This window comes from Puma concolor, chromosome B3 (assembly GCF_028749965.1).
Source record: "Puma concolor isolate L17-30 chromosome B3, mPumCon1.1.hap2, whole genome shotgun sequence".
NCBI lineage: Eukaryota > Metazoa > Chordata > Mammalia > Carnivora > Felidae > Puma > Puma concolor.
In genome coordinates, this window is record NC_141672.1 from 94,402,225 (window position 1) to 94,419,380 (window position 17,156).

Below are 17,156 nucleotides of genomic sequence, written 5' to 3' on the forward strand. Positions count from 1 at the left end.
GTCAACCTACTTGAATTTCTCTTGTTCCATTTGCTAGCAATGTTAAAAACTCTTTCTCTCTTTTTCTAGGAGAACATATAGATTATTGTGGGTATTCTGTTCTTCCTATGGCTGTAGAACAAGATATGTTAATAGCGGTGGAACCTGTGGAAACACAAACTCTTCAACTAGCCAACACAAATCCCTTGTACCCGTGAGTATTTAGGATTGCTACTGTGAGTAATGGTGCATGTGCATTCATAGCCAAATGAACTCTTTAGAAGAAATCAAATTTATAATAAATCATTTAATTTATTGAAAATCTGTATCTGACTTCCAAAGGAATCTGAGGCTGCTCTTTAATATTTGTTCCTTTTTATTCATTTGCTCATTCATTTAAAACATGTTTACTGAAGACTTACCATGTGTCTTGACATTGTTTTTGATACTGGGCCATACAGAAATGAAAATAACTCTGTCCTTGCCCAGAAGGTATTTATCATCTATTTAGGTAGCTGTCTTCAGCAAAGTTGGTGGTGCTGCCTTTCTTATGTTACTAGGGCACCCTCTAATTCTCTTGTAACATCTTACCATGCTGTATTACAATTACCTGCTTACTTGCCTGTATTCCCCCAGTAGATTATAAACTCTGTGACTTTAGGTACTGTTGCCTCTCCAATGCTGTAGGCTCAGTGACAAACTTAGAGTCTGGTGCATAATAGACCTAAGTTTCTAGTACATATGCTTTATCAAGTTAAGGACATACTTTTTTGTTTGCAGTTTTTTAAAAATTCTTAGTTTGCCAGTATTAAAAAATTTGTTAATGGGTATTGAATTTTATTAAATGTCTATTCAATATAGAAGAGCAGTTAAGGGGCGCCTGGGTGGCTCAGTCTGTTGAGCATCCGACTTCGGCTCAAGTCATGATCTCATGGTCTGTGAGTTCAAGCCCCGCGTCAGGCTCTGGGCTGACGGCTCAGAGCCTGGAGCCTGCTTCAGATTCTGTGTCTCCCTCTCTCTCTGCCCCTCCCCCGCTCATGCTCTGTCTCTCTGTCAAAAATAAATAAATATTAAAAAAAATTAAAAAAAAGAAGAGCAATTAAAAAATACTATGAATTAACAATGATGAATTTTCTAATTTTGAAGTATCTTTGCATTCCTAGGATGAGTCCTACTTACTTATAGTATGGTATGATGGATTTGATTTGATAATTACAAAGAGATTTGGGCATATGACTGGTAGATTTTATTTTTGGCTATTGTTCATTGGCCAGTTTGCCTGTAGTAATGTTCATTCATTCAGTAAATATTTTATGTGTGACTTTAATAAGGCACAATACCGGGTTATGCAAGATACAGACATTTCTGACTTCTATGTTGAATCCTTTAAAGAAAACTTTACATTGTCTCAAACACAATTTGTGTCATTATTTGTAAACATTTAAAACTGGGTGCATAATAATTTCTCATGTTGATTTACCCAAATTCACTTCAACATTTCCATTTATGATGAATATATGGATTCAGTTGCATTTTTTGACAAAAGCAGAGCCTGAAGACAAACTTGAATGAAGGTAGAGTATTTGGGATATGATCCCAGGAGTGGTATGGGACAACATAGAGAATGACTTAGGGAAGCAGAGATTAATTACTAAGGCAGGTAGTCCCTGCTATAGGTAAGAGTCTCCATTCTCCCAGGACTCCTAGGAAGGATGCAGCGTGTCTCCCAGAATTATCCACAAGTTGTGTAACATTCATTGTGTGGAGATACCATAATTTATCTATTCACCATTGATGGGCATTTAGATCAATCCTAGCTTTTGGCTATTATGAATAATGCTGTTAGTGTTATTTGTGTACAAATTTATGTGTGGACATGTATTTCATCTTTGGGGGTAAATATCTAGGACTGTTTGATTTACCTTTTTAAGAGCTTGCCTGTTTTCCAAAGTGGTTGTACCATTTTTCATTCCTATCACCAGTGTATGAGAGTTCAGTTTGTTCTACATTTTTGCTAACATGTCTTTTTAAATCTTATCCATTCTCATAAATGTGTAGTGGTTTTAATTTTAATTTCACTAACCAATGATGTTGAACATCTTTTCATGTACTTACTTGTCATCTGTTCAAATCTCGTGCCCAATTTTAAGGAGGATTTTCATCTTCTACTATTCACCTACAAGATTTTCTTTTATATTGTAGATACCAGTCCTTTGTTAGATTAATGTTTTGCAAATATTTTCTTCCAGTCCGTGGCTTGGATTTTCATTTTCTTTACTATGTCTTTTGAAGAAGAATTTTTAACTTTGATCAAGTCCAATTTATTGATTTTTTTTTTTTCTTTCACAGTTTGTAGTTTTTGACTGTTTTTAAGAAACCTTTGCCAAACCCAAGGCACTAAAGGTTTCCCCAGTGTTTTCTTCTGGAAATTTTATAATTTTAGCTTTTGCATTTAGGCCTATGATCCAGTTTGAATTAGTTTTTGTATGTAGCATGAGATAAGTGTTGAAGTTTATAATTTTTTGTATATGGCTATACAATTGTTTACCACCATTTGTTGAAAAGATGATATTTTCCTATTGAATTACCTTGACAACCTATGTTGAAAAGCAGTTGCCAGGGGCGCCTGGGTGGCGCAGTCGGTTAAGCGTCCGACTTCAGCCAGGTCACGATCTCGCGGTCCATGAGTTCGAGCCCCGCGTCCGGCTCTGGGCTGATGGCTCAGAGCCTGGAGCCTGTTTCCGATTCTGTGTCTCCCTCTCTCTCTGCCCCTCGCCCGTTCATGCTCTGTCTCTCTCTGTCCCAAAAATAAATAAACGTTGAAAAAAAAATAAAAAAAAAAAAAAAAGAAAAGCAGTTGCCAATAAATGTATGGATCTATTTCTGGACTCTATTCTGTTTTATTGATGTATTTGTCTATCTTTATGCCAATACCATACTATCTGAAAACCATAGCTTTTAAAAAATTTTTAATTTTTTGACTATGATTGATGTACAATTTTACATTAGTTTCGGGTGTACAACACAGTGATTCAACTTCTCTATACCTTATGTTGTGCTCACCACAAGTGTAGTCACCATATGTCACCATACAACACTATTGCAGTATCATAGACTACATTCCTGATTCTGTGTCTTTTATTCAGGTGACTTATGCATTCCATAACTGGAAACCTGTATCTCCCACTCTCCTTCATCCTTTTGCCCATCCCCCTACTCCCTTCCCTCTGGCAACTAATAGTTTGTTCTCTGTATTTATTTGATTTGAGAACAAATCAGTTTGTTCTCTGATTCTGATTTTCTAAAAAAATTTTTAATGTTTATTTTTGAGAGAGAGAGAGAGACAGTGTAAGTGGGGGAGGGGCAGAGAGAGAGGGAGACACAGAATCTGAAGCAGTTTCCAGGTTCTGAGCTGTCAGCACAGAGCCCGATATGGGGCTCAAACTCACGAACCACGAGATCATGACCTGAGTGGAATTCGGACACTTAACCGACTGAGCCACCCAGGTGCCCCTGATTCTGATTTTTGTTTGTTTGTTTATTCATTTGTTTTCCTTTTTAGATCTCACATATGAATGAAATCATATGGTATTTGTCTTTCTCAGTCTGACTTATTTCACATATCATAATACCTTTTATGTCCATTTATGTTATCACAAATGGCAAGTTCTCATCCTTTTTTATGGCTGAGTAATATTCCGTGTGTGTGTGTGTGTGTGTGTGTGTGTGTGTGTGTGTGTGTGTGCACACACTACATTTTCCTTATCCATTGATTGATTTTTGGACACAGATTGCTTCCATAGCTTGACTATTATAAATAGTGCTGCAACAAACACAGAGGGTCATATATCCCTTTGAATTAGTGTTTTCATCTTCTTTGGGTAAATACCTAGTAGTGGAATTACTGAATCATATGGTATTCCTATTTTTAATTTTTTGAGGAACCTCCATACTGTTTTCCTTGGTGGCTATGCCAATTTACATTCCCATCAACAATGCATGAAGGTTTTGTTTTCTCCACATCCTGTCCTTTTGACTCTAGCCATTCTGACAGATGTAAGGTGATATTTCATTGTGGTTTTGACTTGCATTTCCATGATGATTAGTGATGTTGAGCATCTTTTCGTGTATCTGTTGGCTATCTGTATGCCTATTCAGATCCTCTCCCCATTTTTTAATTGGATTGTTTATGTTTTTTGGGTGTTGTATAATTTCTTTATATGTTTTAGATATTAACCCTTTATCAGATATATCATTTGCAAATATCTTCTCCTATTCAGTAGATTGCCTTTTTGTTTTGTTGATGATTTCCTCTGCTGTTCAGAAGATTTTTATTTTGATATAGTCTCTCTCTCCCTCCCTCTCTCTCATATATATATGTGTATATATATATATATGCTTTTGTTTATGCATATATACATATATATATATATATTTTTGTTTGTTTGTTTGTTTGTTTGTTTCCCTTGCCTTAGGAGGCATTTATAGAAAAATGTTGCTACTACTGATGTCAGAGAAATTAGTGCCTATGTTCTCTTCTGGATTTTATGGTTTAATGTCTCACATTTAGGTTTTTAATCCATTTTGAGTTTATTTTTCTGCATGGTGTTAGAAGTGGTCAGGTTTCGTTCTTTTGCATATAGCTGTCCAGTTTTCTCAGCACCATTCATTGATGAGACTATCTTTTCCGCATTGTATATTCTTTTTTAAAAATTTTTTTTTTTCAACGTTTATTTATTTTTGGGACAGAGAGAGACAGAGCATGAACGGGGGAGGGGCAGAGAGAGAGGGAGACACAGAATCGGAAACAGGCTCCAGGCTCTGAGCCATCAGCCCAGAGCCTGACGCGGGGCTCGAACTCACGGACCGCGAGATAGTGACCTGGCTGAAGTCGGACGCTTAACCGACTGCGCCACCCAGGCGCCCCTCCGCATTGTATATTCTTGCCTCCTTTGTCATATATTAATAGACCCTATATGCTTGGGTATATTCTGGGCTCTCTACTCTGTTACATTGATCCATGTATCTGTTTTTGTGGCAGTACCATACTGTTTTGATTACTACAGCTTTGCAGTGAACCTTGAAATCTGAAATTGTGATACCTCCAGCTTTATTCTTTCTCAAGATTGCTTTGGGATCTTTTATGGTTCCATACAAATTTTAGGATTGTTTGTTCCAGTTCTGTGAAAAATGCTTGATAGGGTTTGCATTGAACTTGTAGATTGCTTTGGGTACTATGGAAATTTTACCATTATTAATTCTTCCAAACCACGAGGATGGGATATCTTTCCATTTTTTTGTGTTGTCTTCAGTTCCTTTCATCAGTGGTTTATAGTTTTCAGAGCAGAGGTCTTTGACCTCCCTGGTTACATTTATTCCTAGGTCTTTTATTCTTTTCAGTGCAATTGTGAATGGAATATTTTTCCTACTTTCTCTTTCTGGTACTTAGTTATTAATATATAGAAATTTTACCAATTTCTGGGTATCAACTTTGTATCCTGAAAACTTTACTGAATTCATTTATTACTTCTAACAATTTTTTGATGGAGCCTTTAGGATTTTATGTATATAGCATCATGTCATCTGCAAATAGTGACAGTTTAACTTCTTCTTTATTAATATAGATGCCTTTTATTTCTTTTTCTTGTCTGATTGCCATGGCTTGGACCTCCAGCACTATGTTGAATAAAAGTGGAAACAGCGGACCTCCTTGTCTTGTTCCTCATCTTAGAGGAATAGCTCTCAGGTTTTCATCACTGAGTAGGGTGTTAGCTGTGGGTTTTTATTTACAGCCTTTATTATGTTGAGGTATGTTCTCTCTAAACCCACTTAGAGTTTTTATCACGAACGGATGTTGAATTATGTCAAATGCTTTTTCTGCATTTATTGAGATGATCATGATTTTTATCCTTCATTTTGTTGATGTGGTGTATGATGTTGATTTGCAAGTATTGAACCATCCTGCATCCCCAAAGTAAATCCCAGTTGATTGTGGTGAATGATCCTTTTAATATATTGGTGAATGTGGTTTGCTAATTGAAAACTGTAGCTTTAAATTTTTTTTTTTTCAACGTTTATTTATTTTTGGGACAGAGAGAGACAGAGCATGAACGGGGGAGGGGCAGAGAGAGAGGGAGACACAGAATTGGAAACAGGCTCCAGGCTCCGAGCCATCAGCCCAGAGCCTGACGCGGGGCTCGAACTCCTGGACCGCGAGATCGTGACCTGGCTGAAGTCGGACGCTTAACCGACTGCGCCACCCAGGTGCCCCGAAAACTGTAGCTTTATAAGAAGTCCTGGAATCAGGTAGCTTAAGTCCTCTAATATTGTTTGTCTTTTTCAAATTTGTTTTGGCTATGCTAGATCTTTTGCATTTCCCTATTAATTTTAGAACCAGCTATTCAACTTCTATGAAAGAGCATGCTGAGCTTTTTATTGGGGTTGTACTTAATATAGAGATCAATTTGGGAAGAACTGACATCTTAACAGTATTTACTCCTTCAATCCATGAACATGGTATATCTCTCCACTTATTTAGGTCTTCTTCAATTTTTCTCAGAAATATTTTGTTGTTGTAAGGGTGTATGTCTTGTACATTTTTTTCTCAAACTTTTCTCTAAGTATTTATTTTTTGATGGTATTGTTATTGTAAATGGTCTAGCCCAGTGCCTGACATACCCAGGGTAGACACTGGGCAAATGTTTGTTGGAAGAACAAGTGAATCAATGCATAAAACGTGTAAGTGGAAATTACCAGTGTAGTAAGTCATAACTGCTCATTTTCAGGAGTTTTTCCCTAGCATTCTGCAACATGGGTGCAAGAGTAGAGAAAGCAGATGGGTGATACAATGCAGGAATTGGGAAAATGTGTGCCTGCTTTTGAATGTTAGGAAATGGCTGGGCAGGGAGACAAGACAAGGATGCTGGAAAGAAAAAACAGGAAATATCTAACCAAAGAGAAGGCTTTTTTCTATGACAGATTTAAACTATGTTCCTCATTCTGCAAAAACTGGCACTTTTCAGCTGTTTTCTTGACATTTCTCATGTAGCCTCCTATATCTGTCCAAATTCCCTCCTCTACTTTTTTTCTATATACCCCCACCCATGACTCCCACTTCTTAGTTTTCTTTTTCTTTGTGGTAACTTTCAAGATCTCTGCTTAGCCAGGAACAGAACTTGATTAGTTTTGCTAACATAATTTTATCTGCTTTCCAAATTGTGTGACCTCTTATTGACTGTGAGCAATATATTTTAACTCCTGTGGATGATAGTAAAGAGCTTGTGAGCTGGAGTCATACTGTGTATGTCCTTGGAGAGCCACTAAACCTCTCTGAGCCTCCAGGAAGGCCTTCCTTCTCCACTCTAATATGCTGATTATAGAGATGATGCCCTCTTGGTCTCATTTCCCATTCCACATTATACACCGTCATGTGACAGTAGTGTGTGATCATGATTTGTATTCATGTTGTCTCAGCTAGATTACAAATGTTTAAAAGATAAACCTTTTACTTTTTACCTTTATACTCCTATGAATGCCTTGCATATTTAAATATTTTTCTTAGGCGATGATGTGTCCCTGTTATCTAGTTAAGATAATGCATGGAGGGCACCTACTACAGTGATTGGCAAATAGTAGGTATTTAGCAAATTATATGAAAAGTATTCAGTCAATATGGGGAAATTTGCTTATTTCCTCACTTTTTAATTAACAACCTCCACCCCCCCCCCCAACCCCCCGCTTCCTTCATATAGTTTGTCCTTTGGCTGATTTGGAAACCTATTTATCAGGGGCGCCTGGGTGGTTGAGTTAAGTGTCCAACTTCAGCTCAGGTCATGATCTCAGGGTTTGTGGGTTCAAGCCTCACGTCAGGCTCTGTGCTGACAGCTTGGAGCCTAGAGCCTGCTTCAGATTCTGTGTCTCCCTCTCTCTCTGCCCCTCCCCCACTCACACTCTGTCTCTGTCTCTCTCTCTCTAAAATAAAAACAAAAAAAATTAAAAAAAAAGAAACCTCTTTATCTATTTTTCATTTTGAGATCATTTTTGACTTACAAAGGACTCACAAAAATAGTACAAAGAATTCCCACACATCAAGTGGTATGCTCTCAGTGTATGATACCAAGGAGGCACACGATGTCTCTTTATCAGTGTTATTAATTTTTTTAATGTTTATTTTTGAGAGAGATAAAGAGAAAGAGAGCAAGCAGGGGAGGGGCAGAGAGAGAGAGAGAGAGGGAATCTGACGCATGCTCCACACTGTCAGCACAGACCCCAACAAGGCACTCAATCTCACAAACTGAGATCATGATCTGAGCTGAAATCAAGAGTTGGACGCTTAACTGACTGAGCCACCCGGGTGCCCCGGTGTTGTTAACTTTGATCATTTGGTTAAGGTGATGTCTGCCAGATTTCTTTGCCATAAAATTACTATTTTTTGCCCTTTGCAAGAAGTATCTGCTGGGGAAATACTTTTGAATCTATGTAAATATTTTATTTCTTATCAAATTTTTACTCCCTGACTTTAGCATCCATTAATGATTCTTTCGTGAAAAAATCCATCATAGAGTTTGCCAAATAATGATTTTTTAATTTCTACTTCAGCTATTTGGCATTTTACTCTAAGGAAGAGGTTTTCTTTCTCCTTCATTTAGCTGTTTATTCATTTGTTCATTTATATCAGTATAGATTCATGGAGGCTTATTGAACGAGTTATGATTCATTAGAATCATCATTATTTGTTTTTTTTTTCTTCTTCTTAAATTGTACAGACAGTAAAGTTGGATGGGTGGCAGAGAGTGTGGGGAAAGAAGGCTTTGAGTGCTGTTACAGTTAGAGGTATGCCAAACAGCAAGCTCAAAGGATAAAAGTTTGTGGTTTATATCAATCTAACGAGGACGATAATGAAATAAAATGTGGTGTAGATTATGCTGAAATATATCAGTTCCTCTCTGTTTCAGGAAATAAAAAAGGTCAATTGGAACTAGTTTAATTGTTAAGGTCACTACAACTTCTCTTACCTTTTAGTATGTGGAGATGTTTGTTGTTTTTGAGTAGACTGCGAAGCACATATGTGAAAACAAATAGAAAATAAAATTTCAGTATCACCCTCTTGGCACAAGATGGCAGCAGTCAGCCATTGATTTTGCAGCTATGGATTTTTGCAGCCTCTAGACTTAAATTAATGTGTCTTTGTTTTTGCAGGGACTTCAGTACTAATGCTAATAATATTCAGATTGACAAAACCAAGCCTCTGTGGCACAACTATTTCCTATGTGGATTTAAAGGAATTCAGGTAAATCGGTTTATAAGGCAACTACTAGCAGTTGAGCTTATAATGTATATTATATGTCAAGATTTATTTTACTTACTATGTATTTTTTTTGCCTCCTTTTAATGCTAACTGATGTTTCTGTTCTATTTTGCTAATTTATGTATTTCAGAGGATGGGGTAGATATGACTATTCCTGGGTGATGTCCACAGGGGGCAGTGATGGCTGTTCATAAATCAGTTGCAGCCAACACAAACCTTTCTCTTTTTTAAATCTTTGTATAAATTTTCTTTTGAAGGATATAATCTATAATACATTTTTTCTAACAATATGTATGTATATACTGTAATAGGATTTCAAGTTAGACAGCCCTAGGTTTGAATCTGAGCATTACTCAGCTGTGTGAATTCAACCTCTTTAAGTCTCAGATTGGTTTTCTGTATAATGATGTCATTGTTGTTCAGCAAAGAGTTGTTACAAGGATTACACAGTGCTCAACACATAGTAGGCATTCAATAAATGGTAACAAGTGCTGCTATTACTACTTCAGATGGAGTTAAAAAAAGATGTAGTGAAACTTTTTAGTGTAAGTATTTTCTTTAGAAATATTGAATTTCTATCATGACTATCATGACTATCATGACTATCCATGACTATCTCTAATGTCATGTACAAGAGCAAGAAAATGAAATATTTCTACCTTTTCTCCAAATTAAAAATGTATGAAAGACAAAAAGAAAATTGATTTGATAAATCAATTTTGTTTGTTTGTTAAAAATCCATGTTTTAGACAGCTTGTGTCCCTTACTGCCTGGTGGTCCTTTCTGAAATTTTGTCATGAGTAGCCTAGGATTCAGTGATATAGCCATCATAGAAAAGCATCACATTTATTTCTGATGTGTAGTTCTATACTCTAATTATGGTGGTTCTTGTTTTAGAGTTCCTGCATTCATGTCTTCTTTCTCTTCTCTTCTCTTCTCTTCTCTTCTCTTCTCTTCTCTTCTCTTCTCTTCTCTCCTTCCTTCCTTCTTTCTTTCTTTCTTTCTTTCTTTCTTTCTTTCTTTCTTTCTTTTCTTTCTCTCTCTCTCTCTCCAGACACATGGTAATAGCTTATGGGAAAAGGTATTGGCAGCTTTTAAATCTTCAAGTTATTTGGCTTATCATATGCACTAGTGGGAATTACAGTATTTGGAAGCATTTCCCTGGCAAATGCAATTTGATCTTCCTTGTAGCCACATGCTTTTTATAGCATATGGATAAAGTGACCTAAATATACTGAATGTTGCTTTGTGTTGTTTTTGAGAATTTGAGGTCTAAAAGTTTTCTTTTCTGGTTTGACACTTATGTGCAAAAGTAGGTTTGTACAGAGAATTTTTGGCAGAGAAGTAATTTAAATGTTAGTTTGTTTAGAAACCTTCAAATTCAAATACTAGAAAATTTTAGAGGATAATCTGTTTATATTAAATTGAACATGTTACCCTTTTGGGATAGAGCTATGACAGAATTTGGCATAATCCATTTACGTTTTTGAATCTGTTGTACGTTTTAATTTAAAACATTGCGTGATAAGTTTGTAAGTATGATTCACATTCAAGATACACTGTGGATCAGTTTATGGTTAAATATATAGCATTCTCCAAGTTTCTTTTTTCTTTTCTTTTTTTTTTTTTTTAAACAAGCTGCCTGATGTTCTGTATGAAAGGGCATTGGCAGCAGCAGTGTTTCAGTTTATAATTTGTATTTCTGGAAAGGAAATTTTTAGATGACTCGAAATCAAGAAGAGAAATACATCCAGCAGAATCTCTTTTTTTGTGGTGTGTGAGTTTTGCCAACATAGGAAAAAAGGACAAAAAGAATTAAGGAAGAAAACAGCCTTTAATTTGCAGAGTTTTGTTGTTACTTGGGTTATTCTAACTAGTTAATTGAAATTTCTTCCTAGAATAATATGTTTGATGAAATGCATAATTATGTAATATAATAGTATTTTGTACTTTGGTCTTGAGCTGTTTGAGTAATTTGCAAGCACAATAGTACTTTTTCTTGAGGAGGAGGTATCCTTGAATTTATTTTTAATCCTAAACCACAAAGGTTATGTTATAATATCAACTTAAGTGCCATCTTAGATATTCATCTAAGTATCCTAGAGATGTCCATCTTTAGATCAGAGTGTCATTATTTCTTTGGGCTTTCCTAGTTGCAGAAATAGTTTCCCTGCTTCGTTTGGAGTCTGTGTTCTCATCTGTGGCTGAATTCTAATTTGGCTGTCTTGAAAGCTACCATATGGCTAAACTGTATCTATAAACTCTAGTAAAAATCTGGATTTCCTCATATAGCTGACTTACATTAAATCACAGTGACAGCATCCTGGCCCATGTTTTTGACTGCAGTGGAGAAGTTCTCAACGAGAAATCAGGGACCTGGGTTCTACTCCCAGCTCCCTGTGTGTTGGAAAAAAACTTTTAATCTTTTGATGACTAGGTTTTTCCATCAGTAAAAGGGAACCAAAGAAGCTTAGGACATTTTTTCTTCAGAGGACCTTCTGAAATTGAATTATAATTGTTTAATACTTTTTCTATATCTGTTCAAATCAATTAATGCTCAAGAAAAAGATCATTCCTCTTAAAAACTGAGAACAAACGGAGGGTTGATGGGGGGTGGGAGGGAGAGGGGGTGGGTGATGGGTACTGAGGAGGGCACCTGTTGGGATGAGCACTTGGGTGTTGTGTGGAAACCAATTTGACAATAAATTTCATATTTAAAATAAAAAAATATTCTAAAAAAAAAGGAAAGAAAAAGATCATTCAAGGCAATTTTAGGAAATGGATCAATAGCTTTTTGTTGAAAAAGGAAAAAATTATCTTCAGATTACCAAACCCTGTGGCCAAGAACGATTTAATAAAATGCCATGTATAGACTCCACTAAAGCGAATTGCACAAGCAGTTTCTATCAATAGCACAATAAGTCCATTGATAAATGTTGGCTCTCTGGGGAATGAAAGAACCTTTTGCTACTCCTTGATTCCAACACCAAAGTTACAAGTGCTGTTTTCCCTTCTATTCTCAGGAGCACTTTGGTCTTAGCAACCTGACTGGGATGAATTGTTTGGTGGATGGAAACATCCCACCGAGTTCTGGTCTCTCTAGCTCCAGTGCTTTGGTGTGTTGTGCTGGCTTGGTGACTGTCACGGTGCTGGGAATGAACCTATCCAAGGTAACCAACTTGAATGTGTTCGCTTCACAGAACTCTCTCTTTCTAAAGGCATTAGTGTGTGAAGCTCAAAATTGGAATATCTTCCTTTGGTTAAACAACTTTGTCTTACCTGAAAGGACTCCACACATGGACATGCACATCACCCTAATAAATTAAGTCCTGCTTGTGATAAACCACTGTGAGGTATCTGATACTTTGCAAACTGAGCAGATCTGTGAAGAGCTGGGATTAAATGCTCTTAGATAACATGTGGAGTTTGAATGCATGGATATCTTTTCGGATCACCTCATTAACAAGTTCACTTTAGAGCTAGAAATTGTAGGCTTCATAGTTAGACCTGCTTATTTTCAACCAAAACCTTAAATTAAATATTTGACAAGCACTGGGTAAAAAGGGTAATGACCAGGCAATAAAGGGACCGAACAGCATATCTGTTTATACCAGCAGGTTAGTCACTGAAATAAACTTTAAAACAAAATATTGCATTACAAAGAGGAAATGCTTATTTCAAGGAAACATAAATCCTACAAAAGGTCAGAAAGCCTCAACTTTACAAGTTCACATAAATCTCTGACTTTGCAGTTCAGAGCAGGTGTGCTCAGCTTTAATTAATGCTTTGGAGTTCTGGTTCAAACAAAATGTTACCATAGGTTCTTTTTATCCCATGTACCTATATTACCACGTTTATAGATGGTTTGGGGAGGGCATCAGGCAGATCAAGAGAAAGTCAGTCATATGCTTAGTCTTTCTTCAGCCTGTTTAACCTTTCAGTTTGAAAATGTTATACATAAGAGGAAAGACAAGTAAAGGAGAAAACAAAGGTTCAGGTAGAATTCTCTTTGGCTGTCATGTGTACTATACATTAGTTAGCACTTTGTAAGCTATGGCTTATTTGGTGGGAAGGGTAACTTACTTGTTTTTTGTTCATTGAGAGGTAAGAAAGCAAAGGAAAGCAAGTCCAGATGTAAATGTGCTTCCACTGGTACTATGTTTAATCTGATGGCTTATTTGTTTATTCGTTTGTTCATTATCCAACCATTATTTATTTAGTGGCTGCTTTGTGCCAGGTAATGTTCATAGCATTGAAGCTATAATAGGTACAGTTTTAACCCTCACAGTACTTATGATCTAAAAGGGGGATAGAGACATTTAACAGGCGACTATAATAGAGTGTGGTAAGTGGATAAGTAGTGTGCTAAGGGAGTATACTAAATGCAGATTTAGAGAGCATGAGGCATCTAAGCTGAGACACAAGGATTTGTAGATGTTAGTTAAGAAATAGTGATAGCATGATAACACTGATAACATCAGGTAGGCATGTATCAGGTGAAGGGAATCTTATGTGGAAATATCTAGAGTAAGAATGATCATGGATTGTTGGAGGAATTAGAAAGGGCTTAATTTGGCTGGAGTAATTTGGATGATGGGGAATTTCGGCTTTATCTTGATAGCATTGTAAAAACATTTCAGGCTTTTAGGAAGAAGGTAACATGATCATACCTATATTTTAGAAAGATCACTCTGGCTCTATTATTAACATTGGTAGGAAAGTAGTAACAATATCAATAGTAGGGAAATTAGTTGGTCTAGGGAAATGGCAGTGAGAATGGAGAGATCTGAATCATAAACTGAAAGTATATCTTGGAATCAATAAGACTTGATAGTTGATTGGGTATGGAGATGAGGGACAGAAAAGAGTCAAAGATTTTACCTAGGTTTCTGGCTTGGTGTGACTCATTGGAATAAGGAATATAGATGAAGGTAAAATATTGAGTAGGGGAAATCTGTGGGCAAGCTGATAGAGTTATCTAATATTTAGTCACAGACAATATCCCTGAAGGTCAGCAGGGAGATCTGGACTTGAGATGGCCCATTTGAGAGTCATTTAGTGTATAGCTGCGATCCGAAGCCGTAAGAGTGGAGAAGAACTTCCAGGGGAAGAGCATAGGTAGAACGATAAGGGAGACTAGGGCAAGGATCTGGCAAGCATGAACATTTGAGTAATGGGCTGAGGAAGAGAGGACTACTGAAGACACTGAGAAGTAATCATATAGATAGGATGAATATCAAAAAGGTAAGGCAACAACAAAGACAAGGAAGAGAATATTTCACAACAACAGTGGTGTCATATGCTACTGAGATGTCAAGTAAGACAAGGACTAAGAAGCATCCATTGGATCTAACATCAGAGAAGTTAAAGAAAATCTTGGCAAGAACAGTTTAAAATAGGAATGAGTTGGGGGCACTTGGGTGGCTCAGTTGGTTAAACATCCAACTTTGGCTCAGGTCATCATGAACTCACTGTGAGTTTGAGGCCTGTGTCGAGCTCTGTGCTGACAGCTCAGAGCCTGGAGCCTGCTTCGATTCTGTCTCCCTCTCTCTCTGCCCCTCCCCGACTCGCACTCTAGCTCTCTCTCTCTCAAAAAGATAAACAAACAAACAAAAAAATTAAAATATGAATGAGTTAAAGTCTCTGTGAGAGGCAAGAAAGTAGAAATGTTCAGCAGATACAAAAAATCTGGCTATACTTGGTGAGAGAGATAATCAGATGTGTGTGGTGGGGTAAGGTCGAGGAATTTATTTATTTATTTATTTATTTATTTATTTATTTATTTTAAAGTTATTCATTTATTTTGAGGGAGAGAAAGAGAAAGAGAGAGAGAGAGAGAGAATGAGAATGTGGGGAAGGGGCAAAGAGAGAGAGAGGAACAGAGAGAATACCAAGCAGGCTCCATGCTGTCAGCATGGAGCCCAGTGCAGGGCTCTATCTTACAAACCATGAGATCATAACCTAAGCCAAAATCAAGAGCTGGACACTCAACCAACTGAGCCACCCAGGCACCTCAAATTCATTTATTTATTAATAAGAGGATTGGTGAAACTTATTATTATTATTATTATTATTATTATTTTTGCATTTTGGAGGTTTTTAATGGTATAAATATCTAAGGGAAAGGAAGAAAAAAATGATGAAGAAAAAGAAACATTTGAAACTTTGGAATTGATTTCTTAATTCTTTGGAATTAAGTTGTTTCTGTGTTTTCAAAGTGAAAAACAGCAAATGTATTAGCATAAAAAGAGACACAGAGATCAATGGAAGAAAATAAAGTGCCCAGAAATAAGCCCATGCATATATAGTCAATTAATTTATGACAAAGGAGCCAAGAATATACAATGGGGAAAGGATAATCTCTTCAATAAATGAATTTGGGGAAAGCTGGACAGCCACATGCAGAAGAATAAACTGGACCACTATCTTGCACCATACACAAAAATTAACTCAAAATGGATTAAAGACTTGAACATAAGACCTAAACCCATAAACTAGAAGAAACAAGCCTTAAGCTCCTTGACATTGGTCTTGGTAATGATTTTTTTTGAATTTGTCACCAAAAGCAAAAGTAACCAAAGCAAAAATAAACAGGTGGGACTACCTCAAAATAAAAAGCTTTTACACAACAAAGGAAACCATCAACAAAAGAAAAAGTCAACCTACCGAATGGGAGAAAATACTTGCAAATTATTTATCTGATAAGGGGTTAATATCCAAAATACATAAAGAAATCATACAACTCAATAGCAAAAAACCCCAAACAATGTGATAAAAAATGGGCAGAGTGTCTGAATAGACATTTTTCCAGAGAAGACATACAGAGGGTCAACAGACACATGAAAAATGCTTAACACCACTTATCATCAGAGAAATACAAATCAGAACCACAATGAGATATCACCTCATACACTGTTGGTGGGAATGTAAACTGGTACAGCTACTGTGGAAAATAGCATGGGGGTTTCTCAAAAAATTAAAAATAGAACCACCATATGCTCTAGCAACTGCATTTTTCGGTATTTACCTGAAGAAATAGAAAACACTAACTTGAAAAGATATATGTACCCCTGTGTACACTGAAACCTTATTTACAATAGTAAAGTCTCTGTTGCTGGATGAGCGGATAAAAAGAATATATATCTGTACAATGAAATATTAGTCAGCCATAAAAAAGAATGAAATCTTGCCAATTGTGACAACATGGAGGGAACTTGAGAGCATTGCACTAAGTGAACTAAGTCAGACAGGAAAAGACAGATATGTATGATTTCACTGATGGATGCAATCTAAAAATTTTAAACACCTAAGTTCATAGTTACAGAGAACAAACCAGTTGTTGCCAGAGATGGTGAGTAGGGGATGGGTGAAATGGGTAAAGGGAGTCAAAAGGTACAAACTTCCAGTTATAAAATAAATAAGTCAAGGGGATGGAATGTACAGAATGGTGACTATAGTTAACAATACTGTGTTGCATATTTGAAAGTTGCTAAGAGGGCAAATCTTAGAAGTTCTCATCACAAGAAAATAAAGTTCTGCAACTATGTATGGTGATGGATGTTAACTAGACTAATTGTGGTGATCATTTCACGATATATACAGATATCAAATCATTATATTGTATACCTGAAACTAACATAAGTATGTCAGTTATGCCTCAATTAAAAACACTGAATAAAGGGGTGCCTGGGTGGCTCAGTTGGTTAAGCATCCGACTTCAGCTCAGGTCATGATCTCACTGTTTGTGAGTCCGAGCCCTGTGTCAGGCTCTAGGATCCAAGCAGGAGTCTGCTTTGGATTCTGTGACTCCCTCTCTCTCTCTGCCCCTCTCCCACTCGTGCTCTGTCTCTGTTTATTTCAAAACTAAATA

The 17,156-nt window shown here is 36.6% G+C and overlaps 1 protein-coding gene across 2 annotated transcripts in view; it reads left to right on the forward strand.

The window, feature by feature from the left end:
* GALK2 (galactokinase 2) overlaps nt 1-17,156 on the forward strand; it is a 138,568-nt gene that overhangs the window by 30,727 nt on the left and 90,685 nt on the right. For both annotated transcript variants that reach the window (XM_086710654.1, XM_025918644.2), the window contains exons 3-5: nt 70-193; nt 9,178-9,268; nt 12,310-12,456. In XM_086710654.1, coding sequence (XP_086566780.1) covers nt 70-193; nt 9,178-9,268; nt 12,310-12,456 — 362 coding nt within the window. The remainder of the gene's footprint in view (nt 1-69; nt 194-9,177; nt 9,269-12,309; nt 12,457-17,156) is intronic.